The sequence below is a fragment of the Mycteria americana genome, chromosome 3, assembly GCF_035582795.1.
Source record: "Mycteria americana isolate JAX WOST 10 ecotype Jacksonville Zoo and Gardens chromosome 3, USCA_MyAme_1.0, whole genome shotgun sequence".
NCBI classification, from domain to species: Eukaryota; Metazoa; Chordata; class Aves; order Ciconiiformes; family Ciconiidae; genus Mycteria; species Mycteria americana.
This window is the reverse complement of record NC_134367.1, coordinates 46774660-46792093: the sequence shown is the minus strand read 5'-3', so window position 1 is coordinate 46792093 and position 17434 is coordinate 46774660. Positions and strand designations below refer to the sequence as shown.

Genomic DNA, 17434 nt, shown 5'->3' with positions numbered 1-17434 from the left:
TAAAATATTTGCACGCTCGCACCCGATGAACTTACATCTCGGCATTGCGTGTGGGGCCATCCCCCTGGTTCAGGGAAGGCCTGGATTTCGCCGGAGCCATAAAAAGCCGAGCGGCCTGGGCAGGTAAGCCGTAGGCGAGCGGCCCACCGCCATGCATGGCACCTGCCGGCACCAGACGCAGCCGGGTTAGGCAGCCGCTGCCTTCGGTTTCGGTACGTCCAGCAACTGCTGCTTTGCCTGGGCAGGGCGATTTCCACAACTGAGCCAAGCTGTTGAGAGGCCTTAAAGTACCAAAGGCTGGGAGACTGAGCAGGGATGAGGAATTTTGTGTCAAATCCACTCAAAGTAATTAAAAAAAAAAACCCCCTCAGTGTTACACCTGAGGAGAAATGGTGATCTTGGCACTGGCCTGCACCGCTTTCACCCTTGCCACTGTCCCCTTACAGCCACAGGAGCTGTGGTCCAAGGGTAATAACCGCATCCCTAGTTTCGATACGCTTTGGTTTTGAAAGCTGTCAGTCTTCCAGCCCCAAGGACTGATGGCCAAGGCATGTTTTAAGTGGAGAAATGAGGGTCCCTCTGTTCAATGTGTTTTAAATCAGTACTCTGTATTTACTACATACGTTTGCAGATACATTATGTACCAGCGGTTCCAGTCTTTAAAGGCAGGCGTGCTGGGTCTTTTCTCTTCATAAAAGATGCATTTTGAGGAGTTTGTTGTTGAATCTTTACTAATGAGAGTTTTCCTTCTCAAAATGAGAACAAAATATTTCTTGGTACTGTAAAGTATGACAAATTGAACCTGGCACATACAACTGGTTCACTAGCTGCCCTTCTGCCAGCCTCTCCATATGGCCTCTTTGACAGGCATTTGCAAATTGTCTCTTTGAAGCAGTGTATCTATATATGAGCAGAAGTTTTATGCGTTTTCCATTTTCAACAAGGTATGGGTAGAATACACTACTTCTAGAAATTCTCTTTTGAAGTGTAATTTACTCTATATTTTATCTGTAGTAAAATAACCAGAGTTACTCTCCATTTTTTGCATATATCACTATAAGGACCATAAAGCATACGATGTGGAATGTCAGGATACTTGTTGTATGAAATGCATATTCACATGAAGTTGCATTTTTAGAAATTAATTTATGGTTTTAATTTGACCCTGGATTATACATATGTACACACAAAGAGAGAACACACTAGCTTGCTTGCAGAAATAGGAATGATCCACTAGCCATCTTGTGAAAGACTGAGAGTTTGACGTCAGAGGAGATCAAGCTAGGCAAACTCCTCTGGTCGGTGAAAGGGTGGGAAGCAGCACATTCAATTCCCCTCTCGCCTTCGTGGCACTGTCATTCAGCACTCACTCAACCCCTCCTCAGCAGCTTTCTTCATTTCACCTCTTGGGACTCTCTCCATTTCAGTTCTTCTTCATTTCGCTCTCCATTTCTGCCCAGCCTCCCACACTCATCCCCGGTGGCGTCATTTCCCAGCTGATTACCTAGCTGCATTTACCCTTGCACATTCTTTATCCTCATCTTCTCACTCGACTGAAGCCTTCGTTGATCAAAGAAATGGTTCACAGACCTAGGCCTTCATCAAGTCTTACTGCCTTTCTGATTTTTTTGTTACTGCATCTTCTTGTTCTGACTATCATCTGGGTTTTTTCCACCCACAAACTTTTCAGCCTTCCCATAGTATTCTTCACCGTGCTTTACTATTTGCTTTCAGCCTTTCCTCTCTGCTTTTCTTTCTTTCATGCCTCTGATTGCTGATGTTCTTCATGTTTCTTTCTTCTTTGCCCTTGACCCTTCATTTTCTCTCATTACCAAACCCCAGACATGATTCAATCTCAACATTGGCTTTCTTTGGCTCTGCTTTTGCATTGTTGAGTGCTTCTGGAGGAAAGCTGGGGACCTGGCTTATTTCTGTGACAAATCTGTTTTCCTAACATGCAGCTGTAATTTATATATCATTTTTCCCAACACAATGGGAACCTATGCATACAGCCTGCTGTCCTCACTCTCTGCACAGAATTCAAACAATTTCCTTTGGGTAGCCTTTTCTCACCTCATCTTTTCCACCTCCTTTGCTTGCCTTCCCCTTCTGCCAGTGCCCTGATATTTCAACCTCTTCCAGATATTTCTGTTCTCCTCTCCTGTGCTAAATGAACGTATTCCTCTTCACATCACACTGTCCCCCTTTCACACATGTTCACTTTTCCTTCCTTCTCTTTAACCTTTTAATCTAGTTATTGCTTTGGCAGTGCAATAATTCTCTAATCTCTCCTGTGCAGAGGAGGAAGGACCCACTTCTTGATCCAGTTTGTTTCAGATTATTGTCCCATATTCTTTCTCCCTTTCACATATAGACTCCATGAACATGGTGTTCACAACCCATGTCCGGGGCTTCTCTGTTACACGGCCTGCAGTCTGCCTGCAGATCTCTGTGCTCAGTTGTCACCGCTGTCATTGAAGTGCCTGAAGAATTCCTCCTACCTAAATAAAATCCCGCTTAATCTGTCAACCTCTTTCAACAATACTCTTCTTGACATCTTGACTTTGCTTGGTCCAATGACTTCTACATGCTTCTCTAATCATTCTTTCAGCCTGTTTGTCAGCAGATCCATTACAGGTTCTCCATCCTTGGTTCCTGAGCGGTGCCACAGCAACTTCACCCTTTCCCCCTTTTTGCTCTATGCCTTATCACTGGATAATCTTATTCCAATAAAACTACTATCTCTCAGTCCTTAATTCAGATTTCCCTTCTGTCCAAATAAAGCCCCCCTTGCTGTATAGCCACATGCTGAGTTTAATCTCAGTCCCAGTTTCTACTAGCTCCTCCCTCGTGTGCTGGACACCCTTTACTCTGCCTGTCCCTCAGCTGGGATGGGCACCTTTGATTCTGATCTCCCTCCAGTCCCTCCCACGGTGGCTACCCTGAAAATCCACGCAGGGCCCAGACCCTTCTGCATAACCTCTGGGTACGACTATCCACACCCTTGCACGCCGGCAAGCCTGTTAGCTTGCTCCCCACATGCACAAACCCAGTGCAGTATCTCCAGGTCTTTCAGCAAGACCCCGCCAAATTCAGATGCGAAGGTAACCCCCATCATGTCTCCCTTCCTTTGCACCCCCTTCCCTTCTTTGCCTTCAGTTTCTAAGGTGCCCCGCGGCCAGAGCTGCCGCTACCTGTTGCCTCTCAGCGGGCCCAGGTACGCTCCCGCCCAGCCGGCAGCCGCGGGCAGCCCCGCTCCCCCACCGCCCTTCCTACCCGGGAGACGCATTTTGCCCTCGAACCGGCACCACCCCCCCGATCCCACCCGCCCTCCACGCTACCTGCCCCCCGCCGCCGCCTCTTTGCCGGCTCGTACGGCGCCGGGGGCAGCCCGCCCGCCGCCCCGGGGCCCGCGGAGAGCCGTCCGGGCTGAGGCTGGGGCGGGGAGCGGCGCGGCGAGGCCGGGGGCGGGCCGCGCCAGGCGGAGCAGAGCGGAGCGGCGCGGCCCTGGCTGCGGCCCAGCTTCCTCCGCCGCTTCCTGCCGCCGCGCTTGCCTGCCTGCCTGCCGTCCGCCGCTCCGTGAGTGCGGGGCGCTCGGGGCGGGGAGGGGGGAGGCCGTGGCCGCGGCGGGCTCCTCCAGCGGAGCCGGGGGGCCGCGGAGCCTCGGCGGCGGCCGCGGCTGGAGCGCCGGGCCGGGCCGGGCCGACCCGCCCCGCCATGGCGGCGGCCGGGCCCGCGGCCTGCGGAGCCGCGTCCCGGAGGGCGCCGCGCAGGTGCAGCCGGGCGGGACGCAGGGAGGGGGCGCGACGCTTGTGCCGGGCTGGGGGCGGGCGGCGGGGGGCACAGCCGCGCCGTGCCCCGGGCCGGGCCGGGCGGGCCGCCCGCCCTCCTCGCTGCCGGGGGCGCCCGGGGCAGCCCTGCCCGGCGCTTCTCCCGCGGTGTGCTGAACTGGCGGCCAAGTACGGCTCGCGTGGGCGCGTTTTGGGTAGCCGGCGACGGGCTGCTGGTGCCGACCGTCCGCTGTCGGTCTAAAATAGGTTAACCATACCGTGACATGGAGACAGCAGCACCGGGCCGTCTCCGTGACCTGCAGTGAGTTTCTCGGTCTATTAAATTAGAGAGAGTCGGTAGCATCGCCTTTGGTCGGGTTTAAACATAAGCTCCGTTCACTTTGCATTAGGCAAGTTGGCAAGCGAATGCAGTTAAGAAATGGTCTTGCGGTTCTGTGTCATGAGGCTGGCGTGATTATTTCTGCCCCGCTCTGACAGCGTGGCATATGCCGGCCTGGTGGTGCCACTGCCGGCCTGCTGCCGCTGCTGCGTGGCCGTGTGAACGCAGGCTGCGGGCTCCCCACACCGAGTGTTTTAGCAGGCGACGCGTGTGGCCGCAGCGCTGGCGCTCCGCTACCTGAAGTTTCTTTTTCAGCAATTGCAGACCGGTATGTGCCTGGTGATTAGATGGCAGCCTGGTGACGGTCCTCTGGATTAATTGGCGATGTTGTATTTTAGACCCATAACTGCAACATTGCACGTTGTATTTGAGTTAATGTTTTGATTCTCTGATTATTTTTTTAGATTTTTTTAGGGATTTTTTAGGGATTTTTTTTAGAACTTCATTCGGTCTTTTGCTGTTGATGTCCTTGACTTTAGGATTCCATCCTGCTCTTGCTATGGGTGTGTTGCTACTCACACGGTTAAACAGGATACGCATGATGGCATATTAAACATAGATGCACAAGAATAAAGTAAGACATCAAGAATGTAGAAGTGGATGGCAGTAACTCCAGGGGTAGCACTGTATTCTTGTTGTGTGTCGTCTTTAGCTACAAGTATTTCCCAATTTGATTAAATAATCCTCTCATACAAGCATATAAAGCAGAGTCATGTTTAAAGGATTCTTTCCGCTCTCATTTTCTAGCTTTTTAAATGGAAGCATAATAGTGGCATGAACATGTGCCAGTTTGATAGCGGAATATGCCTTTGTGAAATTGCAGTTTACTACGGTTGTAAATATTTTGTCAGTTTTCTTCATGAAATATTGAAGAACTGGTGCTCTGTAGTTTTGTTTCTGTGAGATTCACAGAAATGCAGCTAGCGTCTCACGGGTCCTGCTGTGAGCATCAATCGTGGATCAAGGACAAGTTGTTCCACTTTAGATGTGTCATCAAAACAAACTGGGGCAGTTAGTATGGAGGAAGAAAATGGAATGAAATTTTTTGCTCTCGGTGGCAAGACTTTGACTTTCAAAGAGCTCAAACTAGTTTTCCGTAGTCATTTACGGTTTTATCTGTTTTTACCCCCATTAATTAGCTGACTCCCACACACCCTTCCAGAGTAGATGGGAAGTTACGCGCAGCCGTTGTCTTCCTTCATCTGCGCCAACTCAGCCCTTTAGGCAGGGGTACAGCGTGAGTCTCAGCTTAACACATTATCTTGTGTGGGCTTCAGCCTGCTATCTCACACACTGTGCTGCAACCACAGTTCCTTTTCATTACTTGTTATTACTTTACTATTTCTTCTTCTTTTCTTTTTAGACTTCACAGAATTAACGTTTCTCTGAAGTTCATCCTTTGCTCATATTGCCCTTCATTTTCTCTTATGACATCTTGAACCACTTTTTTCCCAGTTTTTGTCCACATGGTTATCCTGCCAAGATACTGTGAGTTCAGTGGTTATTTTCCAGCTATTTCAGTTGTTACGCCCTCAGATTTTCTGTGGTGATGGTACTGTTTACATCAGTGTTCAAATCACGCGAGTGCATAGTCTGTCAGCTCTGTCATCCGACTGCCTTTTCACACACAAAATTTTCACTTGCGGGCCAACATCATTAGTTAGAAGCCATGGCTCTCTTTATGGTACTTAAGTGTTTTGCTTTTTAAAGGAATATGTATGAAATATGAATATGTAGGAAAACCCATGTTAGACCATCCACCCAGATGTTTTTCCCTCTTGGTGCGTTCATATATTTTAAATACATTTAAGGTGGGATAGAGAGCATAAGGAAAAGTTACAATTTACTTTATGAGTTTGGATATTGACAGGGATCCCTGGAAATTTGCATAAGACACTAGCAAAACATTTGCTATAAGATACTACCAAAAATATGTCATCAAAGTACTTCTCCTTTTACCCACTCAATCCTGTTATTTACTTTAGTCATAAACCCAGTGATAGGGTCTTTTCATTCTTGTTTCTGTACGCATCTGGTTTCTGTTCATCATTAGAGGTAGGTTTCCTGTGGCAGGTAGGTTTCAGTAGGAAATCTGAGGGGGATTGTGCAGGATGCAAACATGAACGTTGACAGATCGTGTTTAGCATGGGCAGCTGGATAAAAAGGATTAATAAAAATGAGAAATGCTATGGGATTTTTACTGTCACTTGGAAAATTGTATCTAGTGGTCCAAAGGTTCCGTCTTACTCCTTGTACAAAAAGTACATCAGTCTCTCACACTTTTAGGACTGTAATATAATGTCAGGATTGGCGTTTGAGTTCCAGTGACGGTGTAGGATGTGTGATGTGCCTTTGGGCTAGGAAATCTTGGAGATGACACTTTCAGAATTTCAGATGACATTTTCCAGGGGAAGAAGTGTTGCTGCCACTACCAGTCAGCAGTTCTGGTCCTTTTACCGCTCTAGCAGGCAGCGGGGGCTTGTTTGCCGCAAAGGTTTTGGTGGCTGTCAGAGCGCTGAGCCTTCTGGCCCACTGATGGGTGACACTGCCCGGTTGCTAACCGTGACGGATGCGGTTCTTGTTCTGATTGGGTGACATTTGATCTAGAAGCAAGCAAGCCAAAATGCCACAGGTAATGCTCGGAACAGATGTCCAAAATACATCAACTTGCAGCTTACATCAAAACATGTAGCAATTCTGCAGAGGATCTGGCATTACTGACCCATAGAAGGCTCTTCTTTTTGTACTCTCACAGTTATGTGGAAGCTCATAAAGCCCCTTCACAAATGTGCTACGGAACGTCTGAGCCTTTGGACTTAATCTGCACATCTGTGCTGTTCCTCAGCCCCTTGCTTTGGTGCTAGGCTGCTGTTGACAGCTGGACAGTTTTGTTAAGTTACATGAAAGCGCTAATTTTTTCAATGCTGTATTCAGTGCGCTATGCCTTTTCGGTGTGATGCAGGCTTTTTTTCCATTAGCAACATAAAATCACATCATTTTAATGGGAGAGTTTGACTACAAGTGGTGAGATGGTTGGTATTTAGCATACCTCAGATGAATTGAGAGATTGAGGTAAATGCATTTGCCCCAGCTAGTTTGAATTCAGGTGCTCACTGATGGAATAATGAATAATACTGGTTTCACAGTTAGTGGCCAGTCCTACTGGGAGAGTTTTACCTGTATCCAGAATAGTACTTGGAGACTAGCTGTAAACTCACTTGGCTATATTTCATGGGGTAAGTATGCTTAGATAAGCTAATGGTTATTACACGCTTTATATCTTGTTGTTTGCGTTCTAATAATGCATGTGTAATCCTCCGGTTATTCATGAATCAGGAAAAATGTTGTGATCGATATTATACAGATAAGGACAAAAATGTGGCACTTGCCTGAAAGAGCTGGCACCCTAATTATAAGAGGAGGGGGAAGTGGATCTCGGAAGATGGAATGGAGGCGGTGATGTGGTAGTAGTCAGCACGGCAGGTTATTCCTCTAACATACTGATGATCTGGTTCAGGTTTCTTAGAAGCATCATAGTGAAGGTACAGCATGGGAAAGCTTACTAAGGGGGCACATTCCAAAATTTAGCAAGTGAGCTGTAGACGTTGTAGGAGGAGGACTCAACCTCTAAGTAAGGAGTGCAAGATGATAAGATGGGAATAGGTTTTGGGGAGTCTAGACAGTGAAGACATGGTTTGCTTCACCTCTCTTGCATAAAGATGCTGTGAAGAGAAATAACCTGTTTGGTTTTGGTTTTTTGGGTTTTTTGTTTTGTTTTGTTTTTCCCCAAAATAAAAGTGAATTCTAGTTCACACTAGCCTTTTATCTTTTATTGGTCCTAGCTCTACTGAGTTCCAGTAAAATATAAAACTTTAAAAAATAACAATTATTTATTTTAGGAAGTACATCCAGCTCTTTTTAGTTTCTAAATATATACTTTATGAAGAGGGTGCATTTCTAAATATAGAAATATTCATGCTGTTAAATACAGACTCTTTCAGACATACCTTACATTTAGAATAGTCTAGGCATAACTTAGATTTAACTTAAATTTAGCACATTGATTCTTGGCACTTTGTCAAATTTGGAGCTTTTAAAATTAGGTAGGCAGATCATTCTGCTGCTTTTGAAGTGGTTTGTTCTTTCTAGAAAGGTGGAAACGAGCAGTTGTAGTGAGGAGCTTTTGATCTTGATCAGCTTTTTGTAGGCAGACTGCCATTAGGAGTCTTTTAAGAAGTAAAAAGTAAAAACCGAGAATAGCAAGTGATGATGATTACATTTCAAACTCTTGTATGCTGAGCTCAAAGAATCTGAACACATTTGGCAAGGACTAGTTCTTAGTTTTGTATGAAATGATTGCTTAAAAGGAAGAGATTTAGCTCTTTCTATTTTTAGTTTTTTCCCCATGAAACTGCATAATTTCTACTTAAGATTTTTACTGTGTGCCAAATAGAGATCAGGGTGGAGCTAACATACTCAGCTTTTTCTACCACAAAAATCAGGGGTTTTTTATTTGTCAGATTCATTAGTCAAATATCATTTGCACTGTGACTTGATTTTGTGTATACAAAACAAAAAACTTACTGTATTTGTTTTTCCATCACAAAAAGAAACTTCCAAGCAAGGATTCATGGAGACTTCTTTCTGCACAGGGAAAGAGGGAGAGTCTGTCTCCTTTGGGACACTCCACAGTTGATGGCTGTAGCCACAAATTACTCATTGAACATATTAAACAAATAGGAGAATGGGTTGGAAGGAAGCAAATCATGGGAATATTGCCAAGGTTTTTAATCTTCACTGTATCAAGTTCATTTTATGCAAATTGTTCATTTCTCCTCTGCCTGCTTGTCCTGAATGGCTTGTGTCTATGGTCAAGAGAAACCTAGGGAATTTCTCTCTTGCTTTTTTCTTAGCTGTGTTTTATGCTTTCTTTGGTCTATGTTTGTTCAGGGTTTTCATGCCAATAAAATCTCAGTCTTTTATTTCCCATAAACTGAAATATTTCTGAGAAGTAATTTCTGAAGCACCTTAGGTTTCTTCCTCATTTATCTCCATTAAATATAATAATAAAATTCCTGGCGTAAACATTTTGCTTTTGAAATGTTGATCATGTTTTTAATTGTTAAATGAAATCTTTTACTTGTGATGTTTTCTGTCCCAAAATATACTGGAAGAGGGCAGAGAGTACTGCATATGTACGGTGCTATTTGCATCGTAGATGCTTGCTGAGTAGTTTGTTGCTCTTACCCTTTTATCCCACTTATATGCTTTTCAAAATGAGGCACAAACCCTGGCTGGCTAGGTCCTTGATATGCTGTGGCTTTTCCAAGAGCTCACAGGTCAGTAAACATTGTCTGATGGATGCCTGTCTATATGTGTGTTCATGAAAACTGATTAATCTAATGGTCCGTGTTATCTTTTGTTCTGCCTGCTCTTACTGAAAGAAGACAGAAAAGTCTCTGGGTTGCTTGGTAGGTTCCCCAACTGCAGTGTGAACGCTGGCTTCTTATGCTAGCGTTCGTTTCTAATGCCATGTTGATCATGTTGGGCTAGAAATACCACATTTTCAGTCATTGCGGGTACCAGCTGACACGCTGCCTTTTCCATGCATCCTGATGGACCCTAAAGAGTGGGTTGAGCGGTGGGCTGTGCGTGCCCTGATCCAGATAGTATCACCTGGCCTATGGGCCACAAGATTTCACAGGTGGTAAAGACCTGCTTACATTTCAGCTGGTTGGGCCCGTAATTGTTCTTTCATGAAGTTATCTGAGCTCTCAAAATGTACTGAAATGAACATGACTTTCATTTGGGTGAAATCTGTGGTTTGGACAGTCTTATATAATCTGTCCAAAGAGATAAAAATTGTTATGTTGAAATGAACTCGTGGATCGGTTATGTCAATGTTGAATAACCTAAACACAACTATGTTCCTTTAGGGAGGACATTTTTGCTGTCTTTGCTATTGACTCTTTACATAATTTAGTGTAAAATCATGGGTTTTCTAGCAGTAGCTCTATTTCCCTTACTGTTTCATGAATGTCTCAATGAATCTTGTGCTCAGTTAAGTGGCAGTGTGACAAGTGGTGAAGGGTAGTTTCGCATGAACCTTGGTTATATATGATAAGATGCCAAGGCAGAAATACACAGTTGAAGTTGTTTGGGTCTGAAGCACCTTTTTCTGTTCTAGGGATGCTGTGATGTGTGGCTATTGATGTACGTTAGGCAAGCTAAAATTTGTTGAATATAAATAGTCAAGAGCTGGAATATTCAGATCTTTCTTACTGTATGAACATGAATTGCGAACCTAGAAAATCAGCAAAGATGAATTCAGTGGCATTGTTCACTTGCATGTCCAAGCATTTGAAGCTTTATACCCTTAAGTACAGGAGATTTTGAAATCTATAATTTAAGAACATAATCGTATTTAATATAGTATAAACTGATTGCTATGTAAATGTACCATTCTGAAAAAAAATGAAGTGCATTTTGAAAGGTTGAGGAGACATGAAGCCGTTGATGCAAGGAAGCAGAGAGTAAAGGTTTCTTTCATACTCTACAGAAATTTCACTTGTCCAAAGTAAATCTCTAATTGATACGTTCATGCAGAAAACCTCCAGCCCTAACAGTATGTGTGGCAGATGCAGAGACGTCTTGTCCAGATCTATAGGAACCTGGAACAGGAGCTCTGGGGCGTGGATTGCCTGCTTCACTTTACTGAGGACTGTTCAGATACCAGTGGCGGTGGTGCTCTACTGTCGATATTGATGACCATTCTGCTGATTGGCTTAATGGATAAGAAAGGAGAGGGAATACTGAGTTCAATATACAGGTCAATTCCCATGTCTTTCAGAGCTTCAGTAGTACAAAGGACTAAATGCATATACAGAGAAGGTTTAAAAACTTAGGTAGACAAACTTTTTAAACCTTGGCAAACTTACCTACTTGATCTGTAGCAAGAATGTATCTTTTGCTGTTCCCAAATGTAGGGCATTTTAGAGGTTTCCTGTATATAAATTGAGGTAGCACAGCTGAAAATGTTTGGTACTGGTGGCTCAGGACATTATTAACTTGTATGTGGTACACAACAAGACATCATTTTTCTTCTAAACAGAGTGGCTCACAGATTTGCAGTGTATGAATATTTGACTGTCTTACATTCATATGCTTTGCATATGAAAACATAAATTTGTTTTTATGAAGCACATCGTTAAAGTACAACCTGTAAACTAAACCTCAGAAGCTGTTTGAGTGATGCACGGCTACACTCCTTCAGTGAATTCACATTTGGATTTTGATTAAATGACAGGTGTGCTGAAATCTCTGAGGATTTTTTTTTTTAGTTTAGTGTCAAATATTTAGCCTTTAATTCTGTTCCTCATAAGACTCCTTGATTAGCGACCTAAATTTCCTATGAGAGACTTCATCTGTATGGATTCTCTGATGTTTAATAGAGGGGTCAGCTCGCACTCCAGTCTGTGTTCAGTCATAGGAGAGGACACTTTCATGAGATTTGGAATACTTTTGTATTTTATTAAAGTGTTTGAAATAGCTCAAAAGCTTTTAGGGAATGTGCAAGGGTAAATGAAGGGTAAATGATGACAGAAAACTTTCCTAAGGGAGATATGTTAAGGAAGAGAAGCTTTTATTTTAATGAAGTTATTCTGGTAAGGTATGGCTGGAGCGCTGCAGTAGTTTACAATAACAAAAGTAAAGAAAATCTCGGTATCTCAAATATTTAACACCTATGCCTGGAAGTGCGTGTCTCCTGTAGCTACAGATACAATTTATAATGTCATGTAATATAACTAACTGATGTTGCGGCATTCCTAAGAGTTTGTTCCTGACATGTTCATACTCCTTGTTACACAATAGCTGACATTAGTAAAGCCTAAAACTCTGTTCATGAGGTTTGAATGTGTGCTTTGATCTCATGCTTTTAGAGTTCAAACTCACTACATTTGATGAAGTGCTTAGACAATAAAGCAACCCCCTGTTTCTCTTTCCCAGTGAGTAACAGATGCGGGTGAAAGATCCATCAAGAGCCAACCCCGAGAAACCAAAGAGAAGCAAAAGGCCTAACAGGCCCCAGGATGAAGACTCTTCAGATGATATTTCAGGTAAATACATTAGGTGATGTTTGGCCCTGAGGTTGAGGGCTAATAACTTCCGTGTTGACTGATGAAAACCACAAATCAGCAATACCATGAAATACTTTCCTTGTTTGAATTTATGGCAGAAATATCCCCAGTTAGGTGTTTATGACGTGATCGGTTGTTACACCACGTGACTGCCCTGAAGGGCTGGAGAGTTGGTTGATCTTCTATGACAACCTCTTCAGGGCAGGAGAATGGTCCTTTCCAGCGTGTGGACGGTCAAGCACGCATGGCAGGAGGCTGCTTGGCTGAACAGGAAGCTTCCAACTGAGCTCAGAGACAGAAGGAAGGGCAGAGAGGGTGGAAGCAGGTTTAGGCTGCCTTTGCAGGGGTGCTGAGTGTGCAGGGATGGGATTAGGTAAACCAGCCTCAGTTAGAGTTGAATCTGATGAGGGGTGTGAAGAATAAGATGGGCTTGTATGGATTACCGTGACAGTAAAATGAAGGCTAAGGCAAGTGCAAACCTGCTGCTTGAGGGGGCAGGGGACCTAGGGACGTGAGACATGGGAAAAGGCTGAGGAGCTCAGTCCTTCCTTTGCCTCTGTCTTCACATATAAGCTCTGCACTCAGTCCACCTTGGTCCCTGAGCCTAGTGGCAGACTCTGGGATTTAAGCATTGTCCAGAGTAGAGGAAGATTGAGAGCTGTTAAGCAAACTGGACGTGCACAAGTCCATGGGGTCAGATGGGATGCATCTGAAGGTGCTGAGAGAGCTGGGTGATGTCATTGTGAGGCTATGCTCCATTATCTTCATGACAACAAATTGAGGAGAGCAGTTGATACGCTGGAGGGTAGGTCTGCCGTTCAGAGTGACCTAGGCTGGCTGGAGAAATGGGCTGGCAGAAACTTCACGGAGTTCAACAAAGGCAAGTGGGAGAGTTTGGCACCTGGGCCAAAATAACCACATGCCATTACAGGGTGGGAACTAACGGCTTGAAAGCAGCTTTGCAGAAAAGGTCCTGGGGGTCCTAGTGCACACGCTGAATAAAAATAAGTGGTGTGGCTTGTGCCTACTGTATGCTGGACTGTATTAACTAGAGTGCAGGTCAAGGTATGTGATTCTTCCCATCTTTTCAGCACTTGTGAGACTTCATCTGGAGTACTGTGTCCAGTTGTGGGCTCCCTATTACAAGACAGACATTGACTTGTCGGAGTGAGTCCAGCAGTGGGCGACCCCCTCCATGTGGTTAAGGAGATGGAGAACATGATCCATGAAGAGGGGCTGAAGGGAATGGATTTGTTTATTCAAAGGAGTGAAAGTATAGTTTCTTTCTTTGACTGCCTGATAGGTGGTTATAGAGAAGGCAGAGCCAGACTCTTCTAGGAGGTCCACAGTGAAAGGACTAAAGGCAACAGACAAAAGTTAGGGCAAGGAAAATTTGGCTAGGTATGAGGAAATGTATTTTATTTTCACCATGAGGATGGTCAAACAGAAGGCTGATTTTCTAGTGAGGTGGTGAAACCTCTGTCCTTGGAGATATTCAACACTCAGCTGAACAAAGCCATCAGCAACCAGATCTAAATTTGTATTTGACCTTGCTTTGAATGAGAGTTTGGACAAGATGGCCTTCAGAGGTCCCTTCAAACCTAGGTTATTCTGTGATGTTATAGTGGATTTTGTACAAAAATATGACAGGGAAGAACGGTGGTCAGTACATATGTTCAGAATGGGAAGTTGTATTAAGAATGCATAGGTATTTGGAAATCTGTCTTTATGGATGGGAAAGGAGGTCAACTGCCTGTGTTGTTACATGCAAAAATAGATTTATGTAGTATTTTCTGTTGACAGCTCCCCTCCCCCCCAAAAAACCCAAAAAACAGGGAAAAGAGTTTTATGCAAAAATTGTCCTTGTACTTTTGTACGAAATAATTTATCTGTTTTTAAGAGGTGGTGTTTATTGACTTGAAAAGGATTTTCATTGTAGAAAGACTGAAATAGATCCTTCATAAAATTCAGTATATGGGGAGCAGCTGGCTGATTTTTCCTGTTTTAGTTGTTTGCCACTCTTTTTCCTAATACTGAATTGGTTGAAGACTATGCTCCTTTAGTGTACACATGCTCCCTTTCATAGCTATTATTTTTAATGGATGAAAGTGAGTATGTGTCATTTTCTCTAGGCTTAACCTGCCAGCACGTGAGCCAAGCAGTGGATGTGCATCATGTGAAGAGAGCGGTAGCTCAGAGCGTTTGGTCAATATGTGCAGAATGTCTGAAGGAGAGGCGGATGAGTGATGGTGAGCCTGTGGCACCTTCGGACATATGGCTGTGTCTCAAATGTGGTTCTCAGGTAAGCATATGTTGGAAATTTATGGAGGTGGATAGGCCCTGATTTTCTAAAGGATATGACTGGTATGGATCCTTGTCTGTTTGGCATCTCATTACCTTCAGTGAAACAGTGTGACATAAGTGCTTAGTTATGAGGGAGACTCCATGCTTCAGCTTCTTCATTGGAGTGGGATGTGGCCTTACATTCTTCTTGTCTGGTTTTTGGCAGTGTTTTGGATTAGCTTTATGTGTTACGGTGTGGTTCAGCATCACAAGTAGTAAGTGATGCTCCTACCTTTTCTCTGTTCTTCATCTGCATGCTCTTACCACTTACGGAGAATTGGCTTCAGGAACTGTGTGGTTGCAAAATTCATCTATTCAGCTGGCTCATCTGGCAGAAGATGCCGCAAATACAAGTGAATGAAAAATGGATATGTATATTGCTGAATCAACTTATGCTATGGACACTCAGTTGCTAGATTTGATTGAAACAAGGGAGAAAGAACTATGCAGGAGTGAGAGTGCTGCTTTTTGTGGCAGCTAGCCATTAGATTGGATCCGTTAAAATGTCAAATCATGGCCTCAGAGTTTAAAATGGCAGGTCCTAACCCCAAGGGCTTGCGCAGGTTTCTATCCTGTGAGTGAAGTAAAGCCTGATAGAAAAATTCAGTTTACAGGCAGCGTCACGCTTGGTTCAGCTAATAGTTGCCTGAACAAAGCATTTCACAATTTTCGTAGGCTTTCGGTAGGCCTTGCTATAGTAAGGCTTGTCTCTGAAAATTTGTAGTTAAGGAGGACTTTTAAAAGGAGTTAAATCTGTGTGCTTTTTCATGTTTGTGCTATCAATAGCCTCCAAAACTCATGCCTCATTCAGAGAGCAGTCCTGAATCTTCTAAGTCCCACTCTGTAGATACTTGAAAAATTGCAAATGCTTTCTCTCGAGGTTGCTGTACAGAAATGTTGTGTTCTGAGTAGCTTTTTAGTACAAAACCAATTTATGTGCCTTTTGTATTTGCTGTCTGGAATGCATTTGGCATTCTTGAGCAGAGAGGGTTACCTATGCTGACCTTTCCTTGATATTCTGTGGACTAAATACGCTACATAGTCATTTGATTCACCTTTTTTTAGAGAATTCTTAGGTTTGTGAATGGCATAATTTGCTGTCTATTGATACTTAATACTTATTCAAAAGCTAGGAATTATTTCTATTAAGTTAAAACAAATCTAATAATTTTCCATACTTTTAACTGATTTTTCCAAGTAGAAAATATCAGATTTTGGTTCTGTTGTTGTCATTGATTTCCCTTTATTAGTAAAAAGAGAAGGTGTTAATTTTTTTTTAAGAAGTTTATTGATATTTTTATAATACTGGATTATAAAGAATATTAAACCCTCTCCATCCTTGAGAATGCTAAATGAGTATTTAGGGCACCGTAGCTTTCTGTCTAATTTTGAAAAGTAAAGTTTTTGCACTTTACTTCCTAATAATATAGTCTTTTCCTACTTCCCTTTTTCCCCCTTACTGTGTTGATGTTCCCATTTTTAGGGATGTAGTAAGAACTCAGAAGGCCAGCACTCTCTGAAACACTTCCAAACAGCACGTGCAGAACCTCATTGCATTGTTATCAACCTCAGCACATGGATCATATGGTAAGAATGAGTATGCAGGTGTTCGTGTATGCTTGTGTATAAGGACTGCTCATAACTTAAAGCAGTGTCTTCTCATGATGAAGAATGATTCTGACAGATAAAATGAATACTTTATATAGAGGAAAGGCAGGCTTTCTGGAGAGAAAATTAGTTTGTCATTAGGACTCTCAGAGGGGTCACAAATCAATACTAAGATAGAAGTTTGAGTCCATTGTGTTCTGTAGAGAGTTGGCGGGTTATAGGAGTTCGTCCTTCCTGCTTGTTTCTATATGATTATTTGCAGGACTATAAACTGAGGTTGTTTAAATCTCTAAGTATCACAGTGAGTTGGGGCTGATCTATAGAAGAGCATATATGGGATGAGAGAATTCAATTTTATTCCTCTTTTTAGTATGAAAAATTGTAACATAGAGCTTAAGTAATTTGTATAAGGTTGTTAGAGAGGTTTGTTAGAGCTGGGAGGTGTATCCAGATATCCTGAATTCCAGTTCATTTCTTCTTTTGTTTAGGTGTTATGAATGTGATGAAGAACTGTCAACACATTGCAACAAAAAGGTTTTGGCTCAGATAGTTGACTTTCTTCAGAAACATGGTTCCAGGGCTGAACCAAGTAAGTTTACACAAATAGTTTTATCTGGAGACATCTGTAATGTACTGTCTCTAAAAATGATCATTTCAGATTTTGAGTCATGTTAAACATACAATTGAAAAATGATGTATGATGCGAGTGTAATACAGTTTGTAATTGCACAATTACTTGGGCAAGTGATGCCTGTCGAAACATAAATTAGCTTTTTTTCTACAGTATGATTACATTTTAAAAATATTTTGGGCACCGTAGGACATTTTTTCCAAATTTTGTCTTTAATGAAGAACGTTTATTGTAGAGAAGATGTTACCTTAAATAAGATGCCATATAAATTAATGCACAAAAACTATGTAGAAGCATAAATGAATTGAATTTTCCTAGTGTGGATGTGTCGCATCTTAAATTTTTTTTCTGATTTAAATTTGTTTTCCACAGTTAATTAGATTTAAGTGGATTTTCTAGTATCCTGTTGTTGGATGTAGTGCTTTCTGTTCATTTATGTTATTGGGTTTTAATTGATAGAATGCTCATTTCTATTAATAGAAAATAGTATTAAATTGTTTTCTTATGTTAGGAGCCTACTATGTCTTCCTAATATATGTAATAG

General features: G+C 42.9%; 1 protein-coding gene across 9 annotated transcripts in view; it reads left to right on the top strand.

Moving 5' to 3' along the window:
* Positions 1–104: 104 nt before the first annotated feature.
* Positions 105–17434, top strand: part of USP45 (ubiquitin specific peptidase 45) — a 60347-nt gene continuing 43017 nt past the window's right edge. For 5 of the 9 annotated variants that reach the window (XR_012775215.1, XR_012775214.1, XM_075498418.1 and 2 more), the window contains exons 1-5: positions 3444–3579; positions 12178–12287; positions 14441–14610; positions 16135–16238; positions 16748–16848. Coding sequence is in view for 6 of the 9 variants with exons in the window: in XM_075498418.1 (XP_075354533.1) it covers positions 12188–12287; positions 14441–14610; positions 16135–16238; positions 16748–16848 (475 nt within the window). In the remaining 3 variants the exon portion in view is untranslated. Of the gene's footprint in view, positions 124–3443; positions 3580–3950; positions 4093–9490; positions 9510–12177; positions 12288–14440; positions 14611–16134; positions 16239–16747; positions 16849–17434 lie in introns of those variants that run through there. The other 4 variants (XM_075498422.1, XM_075498420.1, XM_075498421.1 and 1 more) reach the window with 4 other exon arrangements.